General features: G+C 48.1%; 3 protein-coding genes across 6 annotated transcripts; 1 reads left to right on the forward strand and 2 right to left on the reverse strand.

The window, feature by feature from the left end:
* Window positions 1-1,868: 1,868 nt before the first annotated feature.
* On the forward strand, window positions 1,869-4,392 carry LOC124469183 (LRP2 binding protein). The gene is made up of 8 exons (XM_047022316.1): window positions 1,869-1,952; window positions 2,326-2,456; window positions 2,641-2,747; window positions 2,886-2,999; window positions 3,241-3,383; window positions 3,484-3,595; window positions 3,709-3,932; window positions 4,080-4,392. The coding sequence occupies exons 2-8, from the start codon at window positions 2,345-2,347 to the stop codon at window positions 4,384-4,386; spliced, it is 1,119 nt and encodes a 372-aa protein (XP_046878272.1). The 5' UTR covers window positions 1,869-1,952; window positions 2,326-2,344; the 3' UTR covers window positions 4,387-4,392.
* Window positions 4,393-4,615: 223 nt separating this feature from the next.
* On the reverse strand, window positions 4,616-15,065 carry snx25 (sorting nexin 25). Of its 2 annotated transcripts, none has more exons than XM_047022302.1 (19): window positions 13,992-15,065; window positions 13,788-13,872; window positions 12,689-12,905; window positions 12,314-12,486; window positions 11,802-11,988; window positions 11,496-11,566; window positions 11,001-11,191; window positions 10,743-10,874; window positions 10,363-10,638; window positions 9,675-9,839; window positions 8,406-8,537; window positions 7,886-8,026; window positions 7,551-7,664; window positions 7,226-7,387; window positions 6,888-7,005; window positions 6,570-6,636; window positions 5,868-6,049; window positions 5,543-5,643; window positions 4,616-5,202 (listed from the first exon to the last, which is right to left on the reverse strand). In XM_047022302.1, the coding sequence occupies exons 1-19, from the start codon at window positions 14,298-14,300 to the stop codon at window positions 5,143-5,145; spliced, it is 2,883 nt and encodes a 960-aa protein (XP_046878258.1). In that variant the 5' UTR covers window positions 14,301-15,065; the 3' UTR covers window positions 4,616-5,142. The 2 variants fall into 2 exon arrangements, with proteins under 2 accessions (XP_046878258.1, XP_046878249.1); XM_047022293.1 differs by having other exon boundaries at window positions 10,333-10,638.
* A 688-nt stretch (window positions 15,066-15,753) lies between these two features.
* irf2 (interferon regulatory factor 2) lies at window positions 15,754-21,641 on the reverse strand. 3 transcript variants are annotated; one of them, XM_047048969.1, is made up of 10 exons: window positions 21,201-21,634; window positions 20,868-20,910; window positions 20,242-20,334; window positions 20,055-20,154; window positions 18,970-19,146; window positions 18,741-18,775; window positions 18,520-18,616; window positions 17,974-18,141; window positions 17,252-17,295; window positions 15,754-16,681 (listed from the first exon to the last, which is right to left on the reverse strand). In XM_047048969.1, the coding sequence occupies exons 2-10, from the start codon at window positions 20,877-20,879 to the stop codon at window positions 16,382-16,384; spliced, it is 1,026 nt and encodes a 341-aa protein (XP_046904925.1). In that variant the 5' UTR covers window positions 20,880-20,910; window positions 21,201-21,634; the 3' UTR covers window positions 15,754-16,381. The 3 variants fall into 3 exon arrangements, with proteins under 3 accessions (XP_046904925.1, XP_046905013.1, XP_046905091.1); XM_047049135.1 differs by having other exon boundaries at window positions 16,627-16,681; window positions 17,252-17,341; window positions 21,201-21,641; XM_047049057.1 differs by lacking the exon at window positions 20,868-20,910 and having other exon boundaries at window positions 21,201-21,631.
* Window positions 21,642-22,053: the final 412 nt, after the last annotated feature.

The following is a 22,053-nucleotide window of genomic DNA, read 5'->3' on the forward strand; positions in this document are numbered from 1 at the left end:
GGCAGCTTCTGCTTCTAAAGCTGAGACCTCTGGGGTTTTTTACCTTCTTGGAGCACTGATAATAAAGAAAACACATGGTATATTATGTGAAGGAAGTTTTTCACCACAATGTAGAATAATTCAAATTGATACAAACAGACGGAGACTGAAAGACCATACTGTGTAAAAATGTAAAGTACTCGAAAGAAATCTGTTCCATATCCCTGAAGTGGATCTTCTTCTTTGCAAGGGAGGAATCATAACATCCCTCTTCCTTTTTTCTTCCCCTCGGCCTCAGTCCCTTACTCAACTGTTCTGACCTCCATGACAGCTGGATAATTGAATGACTCACTGGAAGAATCTACGACTTCCACCACTTGGTTCACCATGGCCTCGGTGAACCGGTTCACAGTCTCCCTAAACAACTGTGAGGAAGTGGAGGAAACCACTGAGCCGCCTCAGGAAGTAGAGGTAGAGCGCTCATGGCCGGACACATCCTGATGGGTGGCTTCTGGAACGGAGCCTGGGACAAACCATGGATGTGGTGGATACCGCGCCCTGCAGCCTACCCAATGCTGAGGTCAGATCAAACCTATTAGAGCATGCTGCAACACAGCAGGGTTTAGGTGATCGATAATGGTGCAAGTATTATCATCCCTTGATTCTGCTATTCCTATTGGATGGTCTACTGGGTCATCAGTATCAACATCAATAACTGTGCAGAGCACTAACGAGAGAGCAGCACTTCATCTGGCAGAGGCAGGGGAAAGAGAACAGACTCAAACTCCTTTTTGAGATGTTTGAGGGTGTGGACATTGAAGAGATTTTCCTCCAAGGCTCAAGAGGCACGTGCCCCAGTATAAATCTGCTGTGCCCCAGTAAATCCCTCAAGTTTGAGTTTTAACAATTTACTTTTTAAGTTAGTGCATTCGTTTAGATTGATAACGATTATCTTATTTTGAATCAAATATAATAAAAACATGAGTCCAACGTATTGTATTTCATGAACCTCCAAAAACTATATTTCCGCTCAAATTATTGAAAATAAAATGTGCTCCCTCCTTGCCCACGTCGATGGCAAACTTACGTCCATGAACTGTGCGTATTGTGGGTTGAGGAAGGGAAGTTTGGCATTATGTTGCACACTTCTTGTGCGCAGCAAGCTTGGAAGAAAATAAAAGGGATATGTGTATGGGCCTGTGCCCCAGTGCCCCAGTGGAGCTGTAACGACCGAGCACCACAAAGAAGGTCTCTACACTGCAACGCAAGAACATCTACAACTTTCAGCGTCGCGTGTATTACTCATTTTGACATGTAGGCCTAATAATAAACTGCATTGCAACGAAGGAACTAAGCTAATAGCCAAGGTCTAAACGACCTTTTTCCTGGTCTGGTAGTAGGCTATAGGCCTACTTGTAAATGTAGACCTGCACAGTTAACAGTTCCCTTTCATATTGCCCTAAAACGTAGACCTACCTAGCGTTTTAATGTGTGTCTAGGACGACAGATGGACGGATGGACTAACCAGACTTTACACACAATTATATTAATAAATTGGAGACCCTATTAATGCTAAAACAGAGCACTGACTGAGCTACGTGGATTAGCCTACAATACTGTATTCAAATACACACGCACTGGCAGTCGGGTTATAGCCTATTGAATTAGTTGCTTTCACATTTTAACCTGACACATATAGCTAGGCCTAATCCTGATATAAAGAAATTGAATACTAAAACCTATGTGCATTCTAGAGTGACATCGTTGGGAGGCAGGCCAGGTTTGGCAATGTAAAAAAGTTTTGACTAGCAACAAGGTCTCATTGAAGGCCTCGAAGTTTTTCGAGAACCTTTGTTCTGACTAAAGGCATCAGCTGACGTAACGCAAATGATTATTTGCACACTGTCAATCAGTTGCTTGGTCACAGACGCGTTTTATCAACAGCGGTCAGTGCGTCCTGATGAAGAGACGGGGTAAGGAAAATGACAACATTGACACATGTAGATACATTTACATGTATTCATATTTTGTTTAATATAGCATATTTTTCGCTGGAGATTTTTTTCAGAACATTGTCTATGGCGTTACAGTAAATCATTCAGAAACATTCTAACATCCTTGGTTACGGTCACAAATATAGTAACTCTTTGGCCATTGAAAGATCTTTAGCTCCACCTAGCTATGAATGTGAGAACTTCACCTATAGCCTACACAGAAATACCGGGAACTGGCAGTCAACCTTTGGCATTTGATATGCTTCATAACTATGCTGTAGCAGAATATTAAAATTGTTCCCGCGTCCGCGTGGAGCTACAAGGGTAAAAAGACTGTGGGGACGTGTTTTAGACTGAAGTGAAGTGCGGGGATGAAGTCTGCTTCCAAGACCACCTGTACACACAGACATAAGTCCTCACAGGTGTATCACGCCATCAAGTCTCTGTACCCAAATGAGGGAGTGAAACCGACCGCACTTCCAGGTAGTCCACACCAGGGACCTCTGTCTTATTTTTTCTTATCTCGATGACAGTTATGACGTCGGCATTACAGATGCAAGAATGTGACTGGATTTAACAATAACATAGTGTGCCTGTGTGCATGCCTGCGCACGTAGCCTATATAATACATTGATAAATGTGTGTGTGTGTGTGTGTGCGTATGTAGACAGCCCTGCCACCCAGGTGGAGAAGGCTGCCAGTCTGCTAAGGAGGAGAGCAGATGAGGGAGACAGACAGGCCTTCTTCCTTCTGGGACAACTGTACTTCGAGGAGGTGACGCATGTACATCCACAGATTCACACTCACACACACACGCACACAAACACACGCATACAGTACACAGGCATGCATATCAACTTAATCCAACACAGAAGCACACACAGAATCTTTACCCTCCTGTGGTCCTGGAAGGGTCTCTATGAAGAGGCCAAGCGAGTGTTTGACAGCCTTAAGGAACACGATCCCAGAGCTCTGTTTCAGATGGCCGTCATGAGGTACGACGGCCTGGGAGCCCAGTCCGACCAGGTGTGTTTGAGATCTGAACCCTGGGCCCTACACTAGACACCAGATGGTGTCCAGTACTTGAACGACATACCACATTGTCCACTGGGACAAGACACTATGTTCTTTACTGGGGACTGCTCTACAACCCTAATCTAACCTCAGTCTATGTATGTCCTGGGCTAGATTCTATGAGACTTCTGTCAACATGTTTAAAAGATGTCAGGAATGTGTCAGCGATATGTGAACGTGTTAATACCACCAGGCAGAGGCAGTGAGCTACATGCGGAGGGTGTGCCAGTGGGAGGGTCCAGAGACAGGCAGCATTCGACAACTGGCCCTCTATAACCTAGGCAGGGCCTACTTGGAGGGCTTTGGAGTTCCTTACTCCATCAAGGAGGTTGAGAGGTGGGAAAACCAAACACGTAAACACACCACCTCCAACCCTCAATTTACACAACCATGATCCTTCAGGCTGCCTCACTTTCACCACCCTGTTCCCCCCCAGGTTGTGGTTACAGGCAGCCGAGGAGGGGAGGCCTGGGGATGGGGCGTCTGCAACCGCCCAGACCAACCTGGCCATGCTGTACAGTCGCCCCGAGAACCTGGACCTCCAAAAGGTATTGTGGCGCCGCCATCTTAACGCCAGCCCTGACCTCTGACCCTGGCCATCAGAGGGGCAGGCTTACACTGTCTCGCCCTCATTATCTGCATACAATGTGTGTCCTTCTAGGCCTTCTTCTGGCACTCTGAGGCATGTGGTAACGGCAGCCTCGAGTCCCAGGGTGCTCTGGGAGTCATGTTCCTGTATGGGCGGGGCGTCCATCAGGACCCCGAGGCAGCCCTGGACTGCCTGAAGGAGGCGTCGGAGCGAGGGAACGTTTACGCGCAGGCACATTTGGTGGCCTACTACTACCACAGGAAACTGTACACGCGTGCTGCCACACTGGCCAAGAGGTGCCACTCCTTCCAGCGTTCTCTGCTCCGATAGGGTCACGCCGTTTCCATGGCAACCTTTTGGGTGTGGTCATTCCGCTTCGTTAATCCTTTTAAGCGTGGGCACCTTGCCCAGGTGTTCACTCTGTTCTCTGTTCTCATCTCCAGGATTTGTAGCTATGACGACATCCCTGCCATTGCTACGGCAACGGAATGTCTACCTGAGTATGTTGATAAGGGTGTGGCCATCGCCTTGTTCTACTACGCCCGCTGTCTGCAACTGGGGAGGGGCGTGGCCAAGGACACACAGCAGGCTCAACTCTACTTTGTTAAGGTGGGCTGGCTCACAGATACACACATACATACAAACACATTCACACACTCCCTGACCACAGTCTTGTCCGTTAAGGCTGCCCAGTTGAATTCTGAAGTTTGCAAGGACCTCCAGACTGACATCATCTTCAACAGGATGTAGCCTGGCCTATAGGACACACCTCCCACCTGTTTGGATGTTTATGTGCCATAGTAAAGCCTTGATTATCAGTCTCTGAAATTGTGTGTTTGTGAGAAATTGTCTATAGTGTTGCAATTGTTGGTCATAAATGGTATTTTAATCACGCAGGACTGATGGTAACCTTGGAGACCAAACAACATTTTTTAGTTTTTTTTCGCAATTTATTGCTTATATAAATGCTCTAAACAATTTCTTGGTAAAAATAAAAATCTATCAATAATCACAAATAAAATTGTCACCATGACTTGACATGACATATTGCACAATGAAGCAGTTTTAGGATGAACAGCGAACAGCAGAGTTGTTCCGGAATGTGTCGGCCTGTGTGCGGCTCCCCCTCTTCTCCTCGTTACATAGAAACTAGTGGCCCCTCAACACGACCGCAACCTGCAACACAGCTTGGCAGTTGATCTCATTGGTCGTTCTAACATAGCAACGGAAAGTTGGAGAAAAACACCCCTGTAGAGAGCGTCTCCCTAGTTCAGCTCTAGAGCAGTGCATCAGATAACGGTGCATCAGATAACGGTGCTCAGAAAAGAAATAGAGGAACAGCCAACACACACACACACACACACAGATCTATACCAGCTCTGCTGCATTTACATTTCCACCGAGTGGGGGATCATGTGTGTATGTTTGTAAGCGTGTGTGTGTGTGTGCCTGACTGTGTTGGTTAGGAAGTTTGAAGTAGAGTGTGTGTCTATTGGTGGTGTGGGTTCAGATCTGTTCCATCTCCATCTCAGGACACATCTCCTTCAGCACCATCTCCATGAGGACCTGAGTGAGGGGAGACGAGAAGGGAGAAAGAGAGAGAAAAGAGGGGGAAAGAGGGGTCAAAGGGTTGGCACAGCACATTGCCAAGAGAGGCATCTTTGAACATGCGATTTTCGCTATCAACTTTTCTTTTCTGGATACAAGCGACCCTCACACATTGAAAAGAGATTTTAATCTGTCTACCATGCCTGCTCCCAGTCCAAGCATTGTCATTCACTGAAGAACGGTATTTGCATTTAAGACGAGACAAATTGATACAAAGGCAGAGAATGCAGAGACGACAATAGAAGCTGGTATGGTTGCACCACATCTGTTCTGCCTGTATGTGTGTGAGCAGCCTTACGTAGAGCAGATGTTTGTTGGCACTGGCCTCCTGGAGAGCGTTGAAGATCTTGATGATGCCGTACCGAGCGTTTTGCTGGCCAACCAGGTTTTGCAGAGCATCTGACATAACACATGACATCCCAAACATTAGACATAAGACATGTGTTCATGTGGCCAATCAGAATGGGGCCTGGAAGGTTGTGTAACCTATCAAAGTGAACCTGAGATTCTGTCAAGTCTATTAGGATCTTGATCCTTCCAGTTCATTCCATCAGGATGTATTTAAGAGGTTGACCAGCCTATCAGGATGGACCTGGAATGACCCATAACCTATCAGGATGTACCTGGGATGTTGTCGAGCAACTTCTGTTGGGCTCGGTCCTTGGTCTCGCGGCGCTCCGAGTCAGTGCGGACTTTGTTGTGAGGCGCCAGCTTCCCATTGGGCCAGAATGTGTCCCGGAATATGTTGATGTAGCTCACCAGCATCTGCTCACTGAAGATCCAGTTTACCGTGTCCCGGATCTGCCTGAAGAGACAGTGCTCGGATGTTAGCATAGCTACTAGTCTGAGGGGAGAGGGCTAACATGTTAGCATGCAGGGTTTCCCGCAACAGTTTTCAGTTAATGCGGCCGCCTAAGCAACACATGCATGCTGCCTTAACTACGTTGTTTTTTTTTATCGCGATATCCGCCGTATGTCCTGTCCTGTATCCCCTTCCATTCCAAACCGTGACCAAGGCCAGTCTCCCTCTGGCGCCAGTTGCATGTTAGCATGACTACAAGCCTGAGAGGAGAAGGCTAGCATGTTAGCATGACTACAAGCCTGAGAGGAGAGGGCTAGCATGTTAGCATGACTACAAGCCTGAGAGGAGAGGGCTAGCATGTTAGCATGACTACAAGCCTGAGAGGAGAGGGTTAGCACGTTAGCATGACTACAAGCCCGAGAGGAGAGGGCTAGCACGTTAGCATGACTATAAGCCTGAGAGGAGAGGGCTAGCACGTTAGCATGACTTGTAGTCTGACATGAGAAAAATGAGAGATGCTTACTTGTTAATGGTGCGTCCAAATGTGACTTGAACCAGTGCAATGAGAGTCTTCCTGACCCACTTGAACACTACAGTTTGAGTAAAGTGATAAAGAAAAGGAATCTGATCAACCAATACCAGCAGTTAAATCAAATAGACTAACTAAATTACTCAAGCAGTTCAAGGAGCGCGTGTCACACACACACAAACACACACACACACACAGGTATAACTACACCCCATCCAGTTCAGTCTTGAAATTTCAGGGGTTTTATATACCTGCCATTAAATCAACAGTAATGACATGCACACACAGTATGAGAAGAGCGGTTGCACTGACTGCCTCGGAGTTCGAAGATCTCTCCTATGAGCATAAAGCAGGGCTCGGCCAGGGCATCCTTCCTGCCGTCAGCCTCGTCTCCATAGTCAGACAGGTCGCTGTCGTCCTCCGCCTCCTCCTGAAACACACACACACACACACACACATTGGAGGAGAGGTTAGAGAAAGAGAGCACTGATGTGTGTAGTGTGCCTCCTGTTGAATGTGGGTTGGGTTAGTAGTGTGTGTGTGTACCTCCTGGTGAATGTGGATTGGGTCAGGGTGGCCTGGGGCAGTGTATCCTGAGTGGGGTGTGTGTGTATCTGTGCATGTGTACATATGTCTGTGTGTGTGTATACCTCCTGGTGAGAGAAGAAGTCACCAGGCAGTCTCTCCAGGAAGGAGGCGAGGGAAAAGGACGACTTCTTCTGGATGTCGATGACTTTCAGATGCTCGGGGGAGGGGCTTAGGAAGGCATACAGCGCCTCGCTCTGGCACATTCGCTCGTCCGTCAGCATCCTCTGAACACACACACACACGGTTACGATGTGATCTCCTGTCGGCCTGGTGATGACTCACTCCAGAGGACGGGGGGGGGGGGGGGGGGGGGGGGGGGCTATGTGGAAAGAGTCTGGCGCAGTACCGTGGGTACACGGAGTGTTGCTGTGGCAACAGCTGCATTACCTGGAGGAAGGTGTTGAGCTGGTTTTTGGATTTCTCCAGGAACTTCTGGTCGATGGATTTGAACGGCAACTTGCTGAGGGAGGGGAGCTGGACCTTCTTCAACGAGGGGAAGCACTGCCAGAGAAAAGAGAAGAAGTGAGACACAAAGAAGGAAGGAGACACTGTTAATGGTAGAAACCTAAGGACGTGCAGTAGTGGCAGGTGTTTGAAACCTGCCGCCACACGTCAAGCCCGCGCTTTCTCCAGGCAAATGCCAAGTTGACATCCGAAAAGTTTAACGTGGTGTGTCATTCTGTTGCCCCGAGACAACCCAAACGGGGCCGTCGTCACGGTACCTCGGTGAGCTTCCTGTGGAGGATCTGGAACTCTGTCAGCTTCCTGTTGACGCTCCAGCGGCTGTTGGGGGCCTCGTCTCCCTCCAGCAGGCTGACCGACACGCAGTAGCACGCCAGCGTCTCCCCGCCCTCCTCCGCCGGCTGCAGCCGCATGGACAACACACGCTTAGCGCGCGCCCAACACACGCTCAAAACACACTTAGCACACGCTCCACACTCACACGTGTTGTCTTAATGCATTGGCAACACGCGCTCAGTAGGCCCACACTCGGCATGTAGCATGATCATTATATCATGTCACACTTGCAGACATGCTCAACAAAAAACATGCTAAAAACACGCCCAACGCGGTCCGACATACAGTAACATCACGGTGATTCTCCTCTGGCTCTTGCTGCCTACGACAGGGACAGCATTGGGGTGAAGGCACGCTCGACATGTTACCAGCTAAACGTGTGCGTGCTTGTATACGTGTGTGTGTGTGCGGGTATGTTTGTGTGGGTGTGTGTGCGTGTGTTACCTCGGCCCCGGTGATGACGGCTCTCCAGGACCCCAGGTTCTCACACCACCAGTCGGTCCTGGAGATGTGCATCTGCAGGTCGCTGTGCTCTTTTTCCATCGCTCCGATCTCCTCCTTCAGCTTAACCACAATCTGACGCACACACACACACACATACGAGTAAAGCCTGGGTCCATGGGACCTATTGTGGCTGCCCTTGCTCCACCGGGTACATGCTTTGGTCTGTTGCAGATGGGCGGAGCTGAGGTTCAGGTGTCATGGAAACGCCTGTCCCAGACCATGCTTGATGTGGCTTGGCCTGTAGAGACAGTCCTGGGTCTGTCGCAGGCTGGAGACCAGCACGCCCGCTCTCTTCCACCTCTTTTGCTTTCATTGATGGTTGATCCTTGTTTTTACACGTTTTAACACCCTGCATTCATGTCACCCCCTCGTCCACTCACTACATCACTGATACCCTGATCTCCACTCTTCTTTCTGTCATAGAAAATTCTAGCGGCACAGGGTGGATTTGAACATCGTCAAAATGGCGGTTTCAATATCATTTATTTTGTTTGCACAAACTTAATAATGAACCGAGTACGCCGGACCCGTCATAGCGAAAGACATGCAGATGTAACCTACAGGTCGTTCGAGAGAGTGGTGAAGAACAACCCTAACACCCTGCCTTATATAAACTTAGAACAAATTGTTCTTCTGATGGTTAATCCATCAATATAGCGGTCTCTATGACAGTGTCCAGCACTACTCAGTGACAGTTTGACATACCAAGTGTCCCACAGTTCTTTGAAGTTGATAATAAAGCCACAGGGGTTGGCCAGTCAAATGGTCAACTGTCCTTTGTGTGGTCATCTTCAAACAATACTTTTAATTAACAAAAAACTATGAAACAGGACACAGTCCTTCTCTAGCCAAAGTTCCGAGCAACTGTCTCTATTGACCCCTTACACTAACCAGAGGACAGAAGGCCATATGAGATGCTTCACCCATCTCCCAGGGCAAGCTGCCCACAGAGCCATCAGCACCTCACATTCCTTTGAACTCAACTTAATTATCTTCCCTTCCTGTCTCTTACCAATGAACATAGAAGCTTAAAGATTTCATACACATACATCTAAGCATATGACCAACATTTCTACAACACTTTCCTTGGTCATGTTTGTCTGTTTTGTGTTATTCCGGACTCGCGTCATCTCCCTATTTTTTCACCGTTCATAAGTCCCAAGAAACACATTGCAAATACCACAACACACACACACACTTCCTAGCTACCTTCTTGTCAGGTTTGGGAGCATTCTGGATGGAGCCCAGCGCCTGGCGTTTGTACTCCAGTTTGTCGTAGAGCTGCCGTAGTTTGGTGGCAGCGTAGCTGGCCTGCTCATTGATGCCCTTGCTGCCCTCATCTATCAGATCCTCAGCCCCATCCACCCCCTGGCACTGAGGGCAGGAGAGGAGAGGAGGAGGTGAGAGACGGGGGGGAGAGGAGAAGAGAGAGAGGTAGAGGAGGAGGGAGAGAAGGAGAGCGGTAGAGGCGGAGGTGAGAGACGGGAGGGAGAAGAGAAGAGAGAGAGGTAGAGGAGGAGGGAGAGAAGGAGGGAGAAAAGGAGAGCAGTAGAGGAGGAGGTGAGAGGCGGAGGAAGAGAAGGAGAGCGGTAGAGGCGGAGGTGAGAGGAGAAGGGAGAGAAGGAGAGCGGTGGAGGAGGAGGTGGGAGACGGGATGAGAGACAGAGGGAAGGGAGGTGACAGACGAGGGGAGAGGAAAGGGCAAGGACAGGAAGTGAGAGAAAGGACAGAAATACACCGTTAGAAAAGAACAATTATTTCGGTTTGTCCGATATTTGGGGAAAACAATTGGAAGCGAATTCAAACCGATCCGTTAGCAAACTAGCGCTCTTTAGCCAAAACAATCAGCTCTAAGCGGATCACACACCGTGTACGTGCGTGCGTGTGCGCGTCTCACCCCCTCCTCCTTGCCCTCGGCGCTGGACTGGGAGGAGCTGCGCTGCTCGTCGCGGCGGATCAGCCGGTCGTAGAGGTCGCTGACCAGGAAGGAGGGGTAGAAGCGCTCCCTCATGGTCTCGTACACGTCGCCCTGGAGACGCAGGAACACGTCGGTGCCCTTGTTGCCCACCAGCGTCTGCTGCACCTCCTTGTACAGGACCTTGTCCACGGGGATCTCACGGCTCTCCACGAAGAAGTTCTGGTAGATCTCTCCCACCAGCTGGGGCACCTCGCTCTGGGAGGGCAGGGGAACACACACGGGATGGAACACCCGGTCCTGGGGCGGAGTGTCCCGAGTGGGGGTGTGGGGGAGGGTGTGTGGAGGGTGTGGTTTCCTACCTTGTTGGCTGATTTGAGCGTCTCCACCAGTTCCCAGAAGCTGATGAGAGCTCTCTTGTCGACACGCTCCATGTATACCCGGAAGTGTTCCCTGTAAACTGGGTTGGACATGATGTCCTCGAACTGCAGAATCTACACACACACACGCACACACATAGAGAGTTTTACATAAAGAGACAAAGAGAGAAGCAAAGTACGTCTGTGTGTCCGTGTGTGTGTGTGTTTGTGTGCGTTCATGAGTGTGTGTGTGTGTGTCACCTTCTGGCTCTGGGGCCCCTCCCCGTCCTCGGCGGCCCCCTCCTCCTGCTGCTCGTAGTTGGGCCCCCCCAGCAGGCGGATGCGTTTCTCGCACTGCTTCTTAGCCACGGTCAGCTGGTTGATGTAGCGCTTCATGTCTCGGGCCCGCAGCAGGTCGGCCTTCATGGCTGCCGTCTCCTTGCCTTTCCTCTCTGCCCACGCACACCCGCACACACACACACACACACACACACACACAATAGGATTAATTAAGGTGATTAGAGTCGCTGATGTCTACTGATAGATGGACGTGGGTGAGGAGGGTGAGAATAAAAGGAGAGAGGAAAAGCGGGCGGAAATAATGGAGAGGTGTGGAGGGAGGGTCGGTCATGAAACGAGAAAAGGAGAAGAAGGGAACGAGGTGGACAGTTGAGGAAGGAGAGTCCCGGAGAGAAGAAAGGAGGGAGGGGAGACGGGAGAGAGAGAGGCTGAGAGGTCTACTGGTTTCCACTTCACCTTTCTGCTTCTTCAGCTGAGGGAGGCTACTGATGGTGGTGGCATGGATTATCTCCACTACGATCTGGTACCTGGAGAGAGGGAGGGAGGGGTTAGAGGTAGGGACAGAGAGAGACAGAGGGAGAGATAGTGAGGTGGGGGGGTGAGAGAGAGTAAGAGAGAGAAACAATAATTCAGTTTGGGTTTGAAGCCAGGACCTGCTAATTACCGGGTAGGCCCGGTTTTTGCCCCTTGAGGTCAAGTGTTGGCTGCTCGCGGGCCTGGTTCAGGGGTCAGGGCAGAAGGGGGGTCAGGGTTGCTGCTGACCTGAGTTGTTTGAGGAAGTCCACGTCGGAGGAGGAGCTGATGAGCTTGATGAAGTCCTCGTAGGAGGCGGCGTAGGTGTAGGCCTTCTTGTGGTGCTCCGCCTGCTGCTCCCGCTGCTCCAGCTGGGACAGCAGCATCCGGTTGATGTAGTCTGGGTCGCTCAGCACCTCCACCAGGGGCTTCAGCACTGAAAAGGGCACACACACGCGCGCGCGCACGGGCGGGCACAGACACACAAAGCAGCTTTGTTGAAACACTCGGATCTATTCCCAAATTGAGTTACTATGTTTTTCCATCTAATAACAACCAATAAAGACCAGTTAGGCAAGAACCGGGGCCAAAGTCCTGCTGCCTGGTATCAGTTTATAGTTTATTGATGTTTAGCTTGTGCGTATATGTTTGTGCGTGGAGCGTGTGTGTATGTCATGCTGACATGCAGCAGTGGATTTGGCGTTACGAGTCTTGTGCCTGTGTGTGTGTTGCGGCGTGTGCATGTGCGTGCGCGTGCGTACCTTTGGTAGTGATGACCTCGACCAGCACCACTCTGAGGCTGTGAGAGCGAGCGTCGCGGGCAGGCAGCAGGCACAGCAGCAGCAGACGGGCGCAGCAGCGCAGGAACCTCTGCTCCTCCTCGGGGCTCCGCAGGCAGGGGTGGAGCAGGAAGGGCCTGGGCGGGTCCTCCAGTCTGGGGATGAAGGAGCAGGGGTGAGGGGGCGTGCTTGGATGCACCTGATCTACTGGTGGTGCAGCAGACAGGGACGGGGCAGCCCACCCCTCTATCCCCCAGGGAAGAGCCCGCCTTCTCCTCTACCTCCACCCTACACACACCCCCCCCCCCCCCTACCTCTCACTCTCTCTCCTTCCCTCCCTCCTCCAGTCCCACCTACCTGGAGCTGGCGATTTTCAGGTCGCAGAAGTGCGTGTGGAGGGTTTTGACGGTGTCGTTGCAGACCAGGTTGACCAGGTCCATGTTGGCCAGCCGGCCTCGGAGCTGACGGCTCATCTCCCAGAAGTCCTCGGTCAGCATCTGGAACAGCTGGCCCTCGTCTCGGCTCAGAGGGACGTACCACGACAGGATGTAGTCACGGTAACTGTAGTCAAACACTAACACGCACACACACACAGGACAGGGCTTTTGTTAAGGTTAACCAGTGCTGGTGGACTAGTCAGGGTTAGCTAGTTGTGGTGGTCTCGTCAGGGAGAACTTGTAATAGTGATTTGGTCAGGGTCATGGTTACCCAGAGGAATGACTAGTGTTGACCAGAAGACTAGTTCAAACTCAATTCTAAAGCAACACTCCACCCCTGATGCACACACACAGAGCAAGACAACGCAAGAAGCTGCCAGGTCACAAATGGTAAGGGAAGGAGAGTAATCCATCAACAAACCAACATAAAATAATGCTGTAGACACAGCCCTTTTCACACACACACATACACACACACACAATAACCGTCACCTGACAGTGTGTTGACACTGATTAATGTGTGTTTTTCGCTGTGTTTTTCACTCTACTCTCCATTTCCCTTGTGCACTGTCAAAGCTCTTGCGATGAAATCTGCACGATAAATGACGTGCATGTGATTGAGTGGTTTATTCCAGCTTTCATGCTGCTGCTGTGAGAGCTGCGATGGGATACCAGATAGGAGACCCAGTCCCTCAGACAGACAGACAGACAGACAGACAGACAGACAGACAGACAGGCAGACACAGACAGACAGGCAGACACAGACAGACAGGCAGACATGCAAGGAGACTCTCTGACATACACACAAACACGTAAACAATTATATCAGCATCGATACAGACTGATAGACACAGCGAGACCCATTATCAGGCAGACTAATGTGCTGTAGATACAAAAAGCTGCCAGACGGATATTTTCAGGCTGAAATGCAGACAGACAACATGAAACAGACAGACAGCCCCCTCTGACAATAAGACCTGAAAAGACACATTTTAATTGACGACTGGCATGGGACTCACCCTCCTTCAAGGCCTTGTCTACGTTGTGGGACACCACCACCCTCCTGGTTTGTGAAGACTCCATCAGAGGCACAGAGAAACGGCCCTGTCAACACCAACCACAACAACATCCATCAGGTCCATCTCTGCAACCCCAAATACACTTCCAATTCATTTGCAGTTTCAAGCAAAGACGACTTCAGGCAGACGGTGTGAAGGGTGTACCATTAGCTTGTTGAACAGCTCCAACAGATAGGTGGACTGTCTCTTGGAGATGTCAAATCTGCTGATTTTGGGGGGGCTTTTTCTCATGAGCGAGACGATGCTCCCGAGCAGAAAGCAGAGCAAGGCGAAGGACACGTAGATGAACAGCTTCAGAAAAAACGACGTGACGGTCAGCCCCCCATATCCAAATTGGAACAGCAGAGCGAAGATTCCTACGAAGAACGCGGTCAAGATGAGGACAGACGACCCGACAGACACCGCGCTCGACATGGGCGCACCGGTGCTGCTGCTCCTGCCAGCAAAATGCATGCTGCTGTCAATGACATGTCCTCAGCAGAGACAAGAGGACAGACTCGGTGTTCCTCGCATCTGAATCCTCATCCACACACCGAGCCTTTTTGAAGTGATAAGGCACTCGGACATGGACATAGGAGATTAGTCCTCAGAACTGCTCGGAAATACACAAGAAAAACATGTCCTAGACGCCGGCAGCCAATGGTGTGTTGTGCACTGCTGTTGTTTGAAGTGACTATGTCCACCGTGTTGTTTCAGGTAAACAAGCAAAAGCTACCTTGCTAGCTAGCCACCTCCGGGCCAATCAAATGGGTCTGAATTCCATTGAACCGGGGAATCACAGTATAAAGCACAATAAATAACCGGTGTCACATAAAGCAAACTATCACTATAGATGCCTTAGATGTATATTACACAGTACACAATATTACACACAAACATCCTTTTCTAGCCGTAGCCTTACTTGTTAGTTAGCCATCAGCTTAACACTCGATAACAGGCTACAAGGTAGCTAGCTAGCTAATGCCGCTACGCTAGCTCCTTACTGTACAATACTAGCTTAGGATACAATAATAACGGTTCGCCCGCTACCCTTAGCAAAATATACTACCTCAAGCTTACGCGTATGTCCTACATTTAATCATTACTTAAATTGGACACATACAGAAATATCCGAAAACTGCCATAAAAAAATATATGGGAAATTCGTATTACTAAATATCTATCCAATAGGGTTTACAGACTCAGCTGTGTGATGATGCCACACTAGGTAATTCGTTTGTCTACGCTCAACGACGTAAGCGGCGGTGGAACACAGAGGGGCGGTGTTTGATTGGCGTCTACTCGGAGTGTCGTATGTAGGCCTACGTAGTTTATTTCAGTTTGAACAAAAAATTGACAGCTCCGTGCAATTACTGACAATATCATAATTTGTTTGTCGGTCCGCCCTTAAGCTTCAGCTGTCAAAAAAAATCTGATTTGCTTGCGGCGTTAAAACCACTTCCATCCAAATCTGTGATGTCGTCAGAAAGAGGTCACAAGATCGCTTTGTTGATGGCTAACCGCCAACTTTTTTTCTCCAATTAAATCACGAATAGTAAGCCTTTGAACACTTAAATTATTATAACATATTCATGATTATTAAGACAGCTCAGGCGGCTTTCCAGTTTTTCATGTACCGTCTATTGCTGTTAAAACATGGGATAGGCTACTTGTTAATGTTTTATTGCCTAAATTACCAGATGACCATTAATTACTCACGCAAGCCTATATTTATAAAGTAAGAAATCCTTGCAAAAAAAAAAACTACCTGCAACCCGTCTACTGGCTCCACGTGGTATTGTGTTAAGATTGCAGTTTTTATATACAGCAGTAATTTTCTTTTGACATTTTAGTGAGTTACTGTCACAGCATGGCAACCCTAAACTAATATATGGCTCAGGAATAACCAGGATGTTGAGAGGCAATGTCATATGGCAAAATGTATAAAAAACTGTCATTTTTATTTATTTATTCAGATTTGCATATCGATGATCCACAGGATTAAGAGTAGCCATGCCTGCGCAGCATAAAAACACACTCACCATGTTACAGGGATCTGGAAACATATAACAATAAGGACACACAGGCATCAAGCTAGTCACATGGTTACATTCAGTAGGTGCCACATAAACAATGACAATGCGAATCACAATGAATTAGCTACTCTAACAATAAAAAAACATCATTCATTTTTAGAAGAAACAATCTCCACTTTCAATTAAAATTTCCCTTTTATATAAAAATATATATATGATCACTAAAAAGGCTTCAAGATAAATTACAAGTGCATTTATCGTCATCCTCTTTCCTCCCATGGAGAGCCTTTACCCACACACACACACGCACACGCGCACACACACACACACGTCAGTGCTCTCCATAAGGTGCAGAAGCAGTTTGACTTTACATATTACTATGTACATGATTACCCAGAGGCAGAGTAGTCAGGTTGTCTTGTTAGTCTGTCACTTTGCAAGACTGTCGGGTCTGTCTGTCTGTGGACCAGTTCATCCTATGAGGGGGGCACTCTGGAGAACAGGGTTCAGTGGGCGGGGTCAGCAGGTCTTGACGGAGGGCTGTGATATGTCGGACGTCTTCATGATGACACTGGCCCGTGTCTCTGAGGAGGAGGTCTGCGAGGACGAAGTCGCCGTCAGGGGGAGGGGCTGCGAGTTAGGGGAGGAGTCTGTCCAGGGGGAGGAATGATAGCTGATGAGGGGGGTGGGGTCTCTGGTGCTTGTCACTTTGAAGTTGGTCTTTCCGGCCGTGACGAAGGTGGCCATGCTGGGTAGGGAGCCGGATGGCACCCGGAGGACTGAGCTGTACCCTTTCCTGCTCCACAAGCCTCCAACACACTGTCCAACACACGGAAGCAACAGTTAGATTATCTTTACACCACACACACAAACACACGCGCGAGACACACCGCAAACACACGCTAGTCTCATGTCTGGGAGCAGACAGGCTCGGGGTTGGAAGCCAAAGCAGTAGAACTGGTCGGGAGGAACTGACGGCTTCAAGTGAAGACTTGCTTATCATTTTATCGCACTTGGTTAATGATTCAGCTGTGTGGGTCTGTGGCTCTCAGGCAGGCCCAACCTTGCAGCTGAACTTTATTATAACCTGCTTTTGTTAAGAATGTGTGAGTTTAGTGGAAGTTTGTAGGTCGGTTTAGTCGTTTGTGAGTGAAGTGGGCAGTGAATATATGCTCGATGAATATATGAACTTAGCCCAGTGTGGGTATTTGGGATGCAAGTTTGGACTTGGAGTTTGTGTGTGTGTGTGTGTGTGTGTGTGTGTGAGTGAGTGAGTGAGTGAGTGAGTGAGTGAGTGAGTGAGTGAGAGAGAGAGAGAGAGAGAGAGCTGGAGGGAGAGAGAGTGAGAGAGCATGGTTGTGTGTGGGGGCGGAGGAATATTTTTCTCACCTCCAAGGAGTCATCTTCACTGTGGATGCTATCTGTGTCACTCTCTGCAGAGGATAGGAGAGGGGGAGAAAGGAGAGGAATCAGGGAGATCTGGATTAACAGGTTGGAGAGGAAGGAGGATATGAGGAGGTTGGCCCAAAAAACATGCCTAAAATGTGACTGACAGGTGAGATGTACGGGCATGTAAACTACACTATGATACACTGCTTTTCTTATATCTAGCAAACTCGCAAAGTTGATCTACCAACTGTCAAATCATACAGTATCACGGCCAGTGGTCATATTAAAAGGAGTGCAAGCCATGTTAGCTCTGAAAGACTTTGATCCGTAGATGAGTCATAAAGCCTCTTGGAGGTGTCTGGCTTTCCACTTTCTCTGCCGACATGTCTGTCTGTCTGTTTAACCTTCCCTGTCTGTCTCTCCCCCTTTCATCCCACGTTTTGCTTTTTCTACATTGTCTATCTACCACCAGGCCATACAGTCCAGTATCCTAGCCCAGAGTGCAGACCAGGTCCAAAGGTTGCTATGAAGTCTGTAAATGTAAGCTAGAGTAGAGAGATAGAACAGGACATGATAAGACTGTGGCACTTGGGTTGCCAACACATGATTCAAGTCAGTTTTTTACGTGCAGCGAGAAGCAGCAACAAGTGTCATGTAACCTCGAGTTTGAGGACACAAGAGCACGTGGCATTTAGAGTTTGGTGTGTAGGCTGTTGTCTAACCTCCGTATGAGGATACAGGAGAGATTTGAAGGGGGTAGGGGTGGCTGGAGCTGACCGCCTGCTCTTCGCTCTCCGTGGTAACCTCGATGGTCTGACAGACAAATGGCAGTTGATCGTGTATAATCAGGTGGTCGTCTATAGGACTCCGATCGGCCGGATGGTCATAGACTGTGAAGGAGCATGGAGGGGGAGGGAGGATAGGATCGAGGAGACAGGATGCGGGGGGGACAGTGAGAGAAATTTAAGGACAGGGAGAGAGGGAAAATATTTATCGAAAGGATGAAATGGAGACACAGAGAAAATGGATGAGAGCAGTATGAAGATAAGAGAGGAGAGCGGGGAGAGGAGAGGAAAGGCAGAACGCGGGAGGGGTGGTACATAGGGACGAGATAGGAGGGAAAGAGAGAGTCATTGGGTTACGTGACTTTCTCCTCAGGACAAGTGTGGTTGCTATAGCAACACTGTCCGGGACCATCAGTTTACACCTCTGACATACTACAGTGCGGTGTGTGTGGTAACCATGGCCACAAACGTGAAAGGTACTACCTGTGAGGGTGGTGCTGTCTGTGACCACTTCCTCTTTCACTTCCTGTTTCACAACTAGCTGTCTGCTGCTATCGTCCGGAGATGAGGATCTAGGAACCTGATGCACACACAGTATGGATCATTCCAGAACCAAAATGTTTTTTAATTAAATAATTAGACACTAATTGCTTGCTGTTCGATTGCTTGATGTCATGTTTATTTACACTGAGAGACACAATTACCTTCTTCTTTCCCCCCTTTTCACATCTTTTCTTTCCTGGAATAAAAAAAAATTAACAAGACACAATTAGCTACATCACAATGATGCACACACACAACCAGTCTGCCTTTCATCATAGTACAAATGACACCAGTATCAGGCAACAGACCATCTACACACAAGACTATCTTAGGGGATCAGAACACACGTATGGAACCTCAGCCCTGATTGGTCGACAGTCTGGTTCTCACCCCTCTTGCCCTGGCGTTCGGAGAGTGATAGCATCTTGTAGACCCTGAAGGCGTTGGTCCCTTTCTTGATGCTCTTGTCCTTCACCTCCTCGATGTCTGGGAGAGAGTTCATGGCACAGCGGAAGTTGGCCTTCCAAGTCTTCGGATCAGGTTTGTCCACACCTGGCTGGTACTTCCCTGAAACATGAACACACACACACAGAGAGCACAAACACAATGCACACATAAAACCATTTAGTAGGTGTGGTCCAACAGTCCTAACCCTAAATCGCATTGGATTGTATTAATACATACAGTATATTTCATGTATACCGTATTTCTTCGATTAAACGCTGTGGCGTTTATTACACAATGTTCATTTTTGGTGCAGCGTTTATTCGAGGGCAGCGTTCATTTGAGGGTGGCGTTTAATTATAAAGACAGGTTTAGTGAATTGTAGCTGCAGTGCGGCCAACAACAAACAAAGAATAGACGGGTCAAACACAAAACCTAGTGTAAAATTGAAGCCGCGCGTTTAGTCTAGAGTACAAGTGCAGTATGAGTCCACCCTTTCTCATTGGCTATCAATTAGGTGTGCGTGGGTAGTACTTTAACTGTCTCAAATACAAGTGTTCTACATTGTGTAAAATCTGAAGCAGCATGCCGAAACGTTCTTACACTTTAGCTTTTAAACAGAAGGCTGTGCAGAAAGCACTCACCGGCAGCAACAGATCTGTAGCACGCGAACTTGGGGTTGATGAAAGGCAAATTCGCTAGTGTCAAATTCAATTTTATATTGTACACTCATAATTTACTTGTGTAAAAAATACTGTGTTTTAATTTAACTAATTAAATAACGGTTTTCTGATTTTTTGGGTGCGGCGTTTATTCGAGGGCAGCGTTTATTTGAGGGCGGCGTTTAAATTGAAGAAATACGGTATTGTTTGTTAGAATAGGATGGGAGTTAATTTATTTTGATTTAAGATTTAGAACTTAGGACATAGGACTTAGGTTAAAAGGATTTTGTACCTGTTGCAAATATACTTGATCTTGAACTGGTTTGTATGCACCTGTATGGTTCTGTATGTCACTGTGGGAGTGGCTACCTGTGTGAATGGCCCAGTTCATGAACAGGGGCGCGTCTTTCTCTAGGTCCCATCCATGACGAGCAGCGTGCATCCAGGGAATCTGGAATATTCTCTTCTCCTGCAGGGAAAAAGCCAAACAGCATGTTTGTTTGTGCGTCTTTGCCTGCGTGCATGGGTGTTTGTCTACAGTGCTGTGTTCTCTCACCCTGTTAACCCATTTCAGGCCAGGGATCAAACAGGAGTTGATCTGCTCCTCCAGCCAAGGCCGCATGCGCATCCTCTCCACCGGCATGGTGGCCTGCAGACATGGAAGGAAGGATGGGCACAAGACAGGACCATCAGTGAGATGACCTGACAAGGATGAATATGCTGTCCCTGTCTGAATATGCTGTCCCTGTCTGAATACGCTGTCCCTGTCTGATGTTAACTCTGATGTTACAACCGCAGTTGCCTCCAGAAGTTTCAAAACAGTAGTCTGTTATCGGACCTCTACCGGAGTAGTTTAAAGGCCTGGCCTGGAGATGAATAACCGGCAAGGCCCCCGCCTGTTACAGGTGTGCCGTGTCAGAACATAAAGATCAAAGTCCACCGCCAAATTCGAGCACTTATAAACTACACTTATCAGATACCGTTCAATACTAGCCTGTATGATGAAATAATCTTGAAGTAATAGTCAAATTAGATAAGTACACAATAAGTCAATAACGATATCATTTTGTATTCAACGATTAAACAAACCTGTTTTTCTGGGTTGTAGTTTACAACTTGATATAGTAGGCTAGGCTACACTATGTTACACTACTATGTAATAAATAACATTGTCACACTTACACATTGCAACATGAATCGCCGCGACTCGTTTAAAACGAACAATCTGCAATAACAGCCTGCAAATTAATGTTAGCTCGCTAAATCGTTACAGTAACAATGGTTTGTGAAGCGCCACGGTTGGCCAAAGTTACATTTAGCTCCGTCACTGCGCAGACAACCTGACAACAACAGGACAAAAGCTTGTTCAGCAGACATTTCTACATCAAAAGTGAAAATAAACTTCATTCTACACTTGGCATTGCTACGATGAACACAATTTTACTTTCGATTACGTGTTGTTACTCTCTCGCTCTTTGCAACCATGTCAGCTTCAAGAACATGCGGAAACGTTACCTATGTGAATAAGTAGCCGAGTTGTATTTCAGCTTGATAAACAGTCGACCTTCTTGCCACAGTCGCAAAGTTAGAACAGTGTCGCCAATAGCTATGAAATACCTAAACGAAAACCTAACTTCATGTATTTCAGAGTCCAGATCGAAAGCAAAACAAGTAGAGGAAGCGCTGCGTGGAAATCCCCTCCCGATGTTTTCTTCGCGACTGTTGAACCTAGATGGCGTTGCACGGGCTTCTGAAAACCACGGGAAGCCTTCTCATTGGTGGGCGCATCTGCAATCGACCGCTCCATTTCATTTTCACTTCCTCAGTCCTCGGTCGTTGAATTCCTCTCGCAGAGCCTTTTCTTTCAGGCTGATAGGTGTGTAGAAACGAAACTAGAATGTGCAGCGACTTGTGAACAGCTCCGCTGATGCAAGGACAAACTTCTCTGCAAACATCGCCAGTTGTATGATGCTACACAGCTAGACTCATACATAACTGGCTAATTTGAACTGTGACTTTGAGCATCACACAGGTACAGGATGTTAGAACACTAATTTAAGTAAGTGTTAAGACGCTTACGTTGTTTTTATTTATTTATAATCAATGTATGGCTGGTGTTCACGCCTTTATTTAAAAAATAATGCATTTGTAAATGCATTATTATGATACATGTTAAAACAAATGTTGTAGTCCTTTCCAGACTAGAATAAGAGAGAGAGAGAGACAGAGAGAGAGAGAGAGAGAGAGAGAGAGAGAGAGAGAGAGAGAGAGAGAGAGGAAGAGGTGGTGAAATAAGAGGAGGAACCGGGACAGAATAGTTGCCTAGCAAGGAAGAGACAAAAAATTACAGAAGGATGACTGTTGCCTA

Source organism: Hypomesus transpacificus, chromosome 1 (assembly GCF_021917145.1).
Source record: "Hypomesus transpacificus isolate Combined female chromosome 1, fHypTra1, whole genome shotgun sequence".
In the NCBI taxonomy this organism is placed as follows: domain Eukaryota; kingdom Metazoa; phylum Chordata; class Actinopteri; order Osmeriformes; family Osmeridae; genus Hypomesus; species Hypomesus transpacificus.

Coding starts and splice junctions, on each gene's coding strand:
- LOC124469183 (XM_047022316.1), top strand. CDS start 2,345: ATGAAGTCTGCTTCCAAGACCACCTGTACACACAGACATAAGTCCTCA. Junction 3,384..3,483: donor TCCATCAAGGAGGTTGAGAG/GTGGGAAAACCA, acceptor GTTCCCCCCCAG/GTTGTGGTTACAGGCAGCCG. Junction 3,596..3,708: donor AGAACCTGGACCTCCAAAAG/GTATTGTGGCGC, acceptor GTGTCCTTCTAG/GCCTTCTTCTGGCACTCTGA.
- irf2 (XM_047048969.1), bottom strand. Junction 18,776..18,969: donor CGAACGCCAGGGCAAGAGGG/GTGAGAACCAGA, acceptor TTTTTATTCCAG/GAAAGAAAAGATGTGAAAAG. Junction 18,142..18,519: donor AGACAGCACCACCCTCACAG/GTAGTACCTTTC, acceptor GCTCCTTCACAG/TCTATGACCATCCGGCCGAT.
- snx25 (XM_047022293.1), bottom strand. CDS start 14,300: ATGCATTTTGCTGGCAGGAGCAGCAGCACCGGTGCGCCCATGTCGAGC. Junction 11,989..12,313: donor CGAGGTCATCACTACCAAAG/GTACGCACGCGC, acceptor TGCCCTTTTCAG/TGCTGAAGCCCCTGGTGGAG. Junction 6,637..6,887: donor GATCTTCGAACTCCGAGGCA/GTCAGTGCAACC, acceptor CTCAAACTGTAG/TGTTCAAGTGGGTCAGGAAG.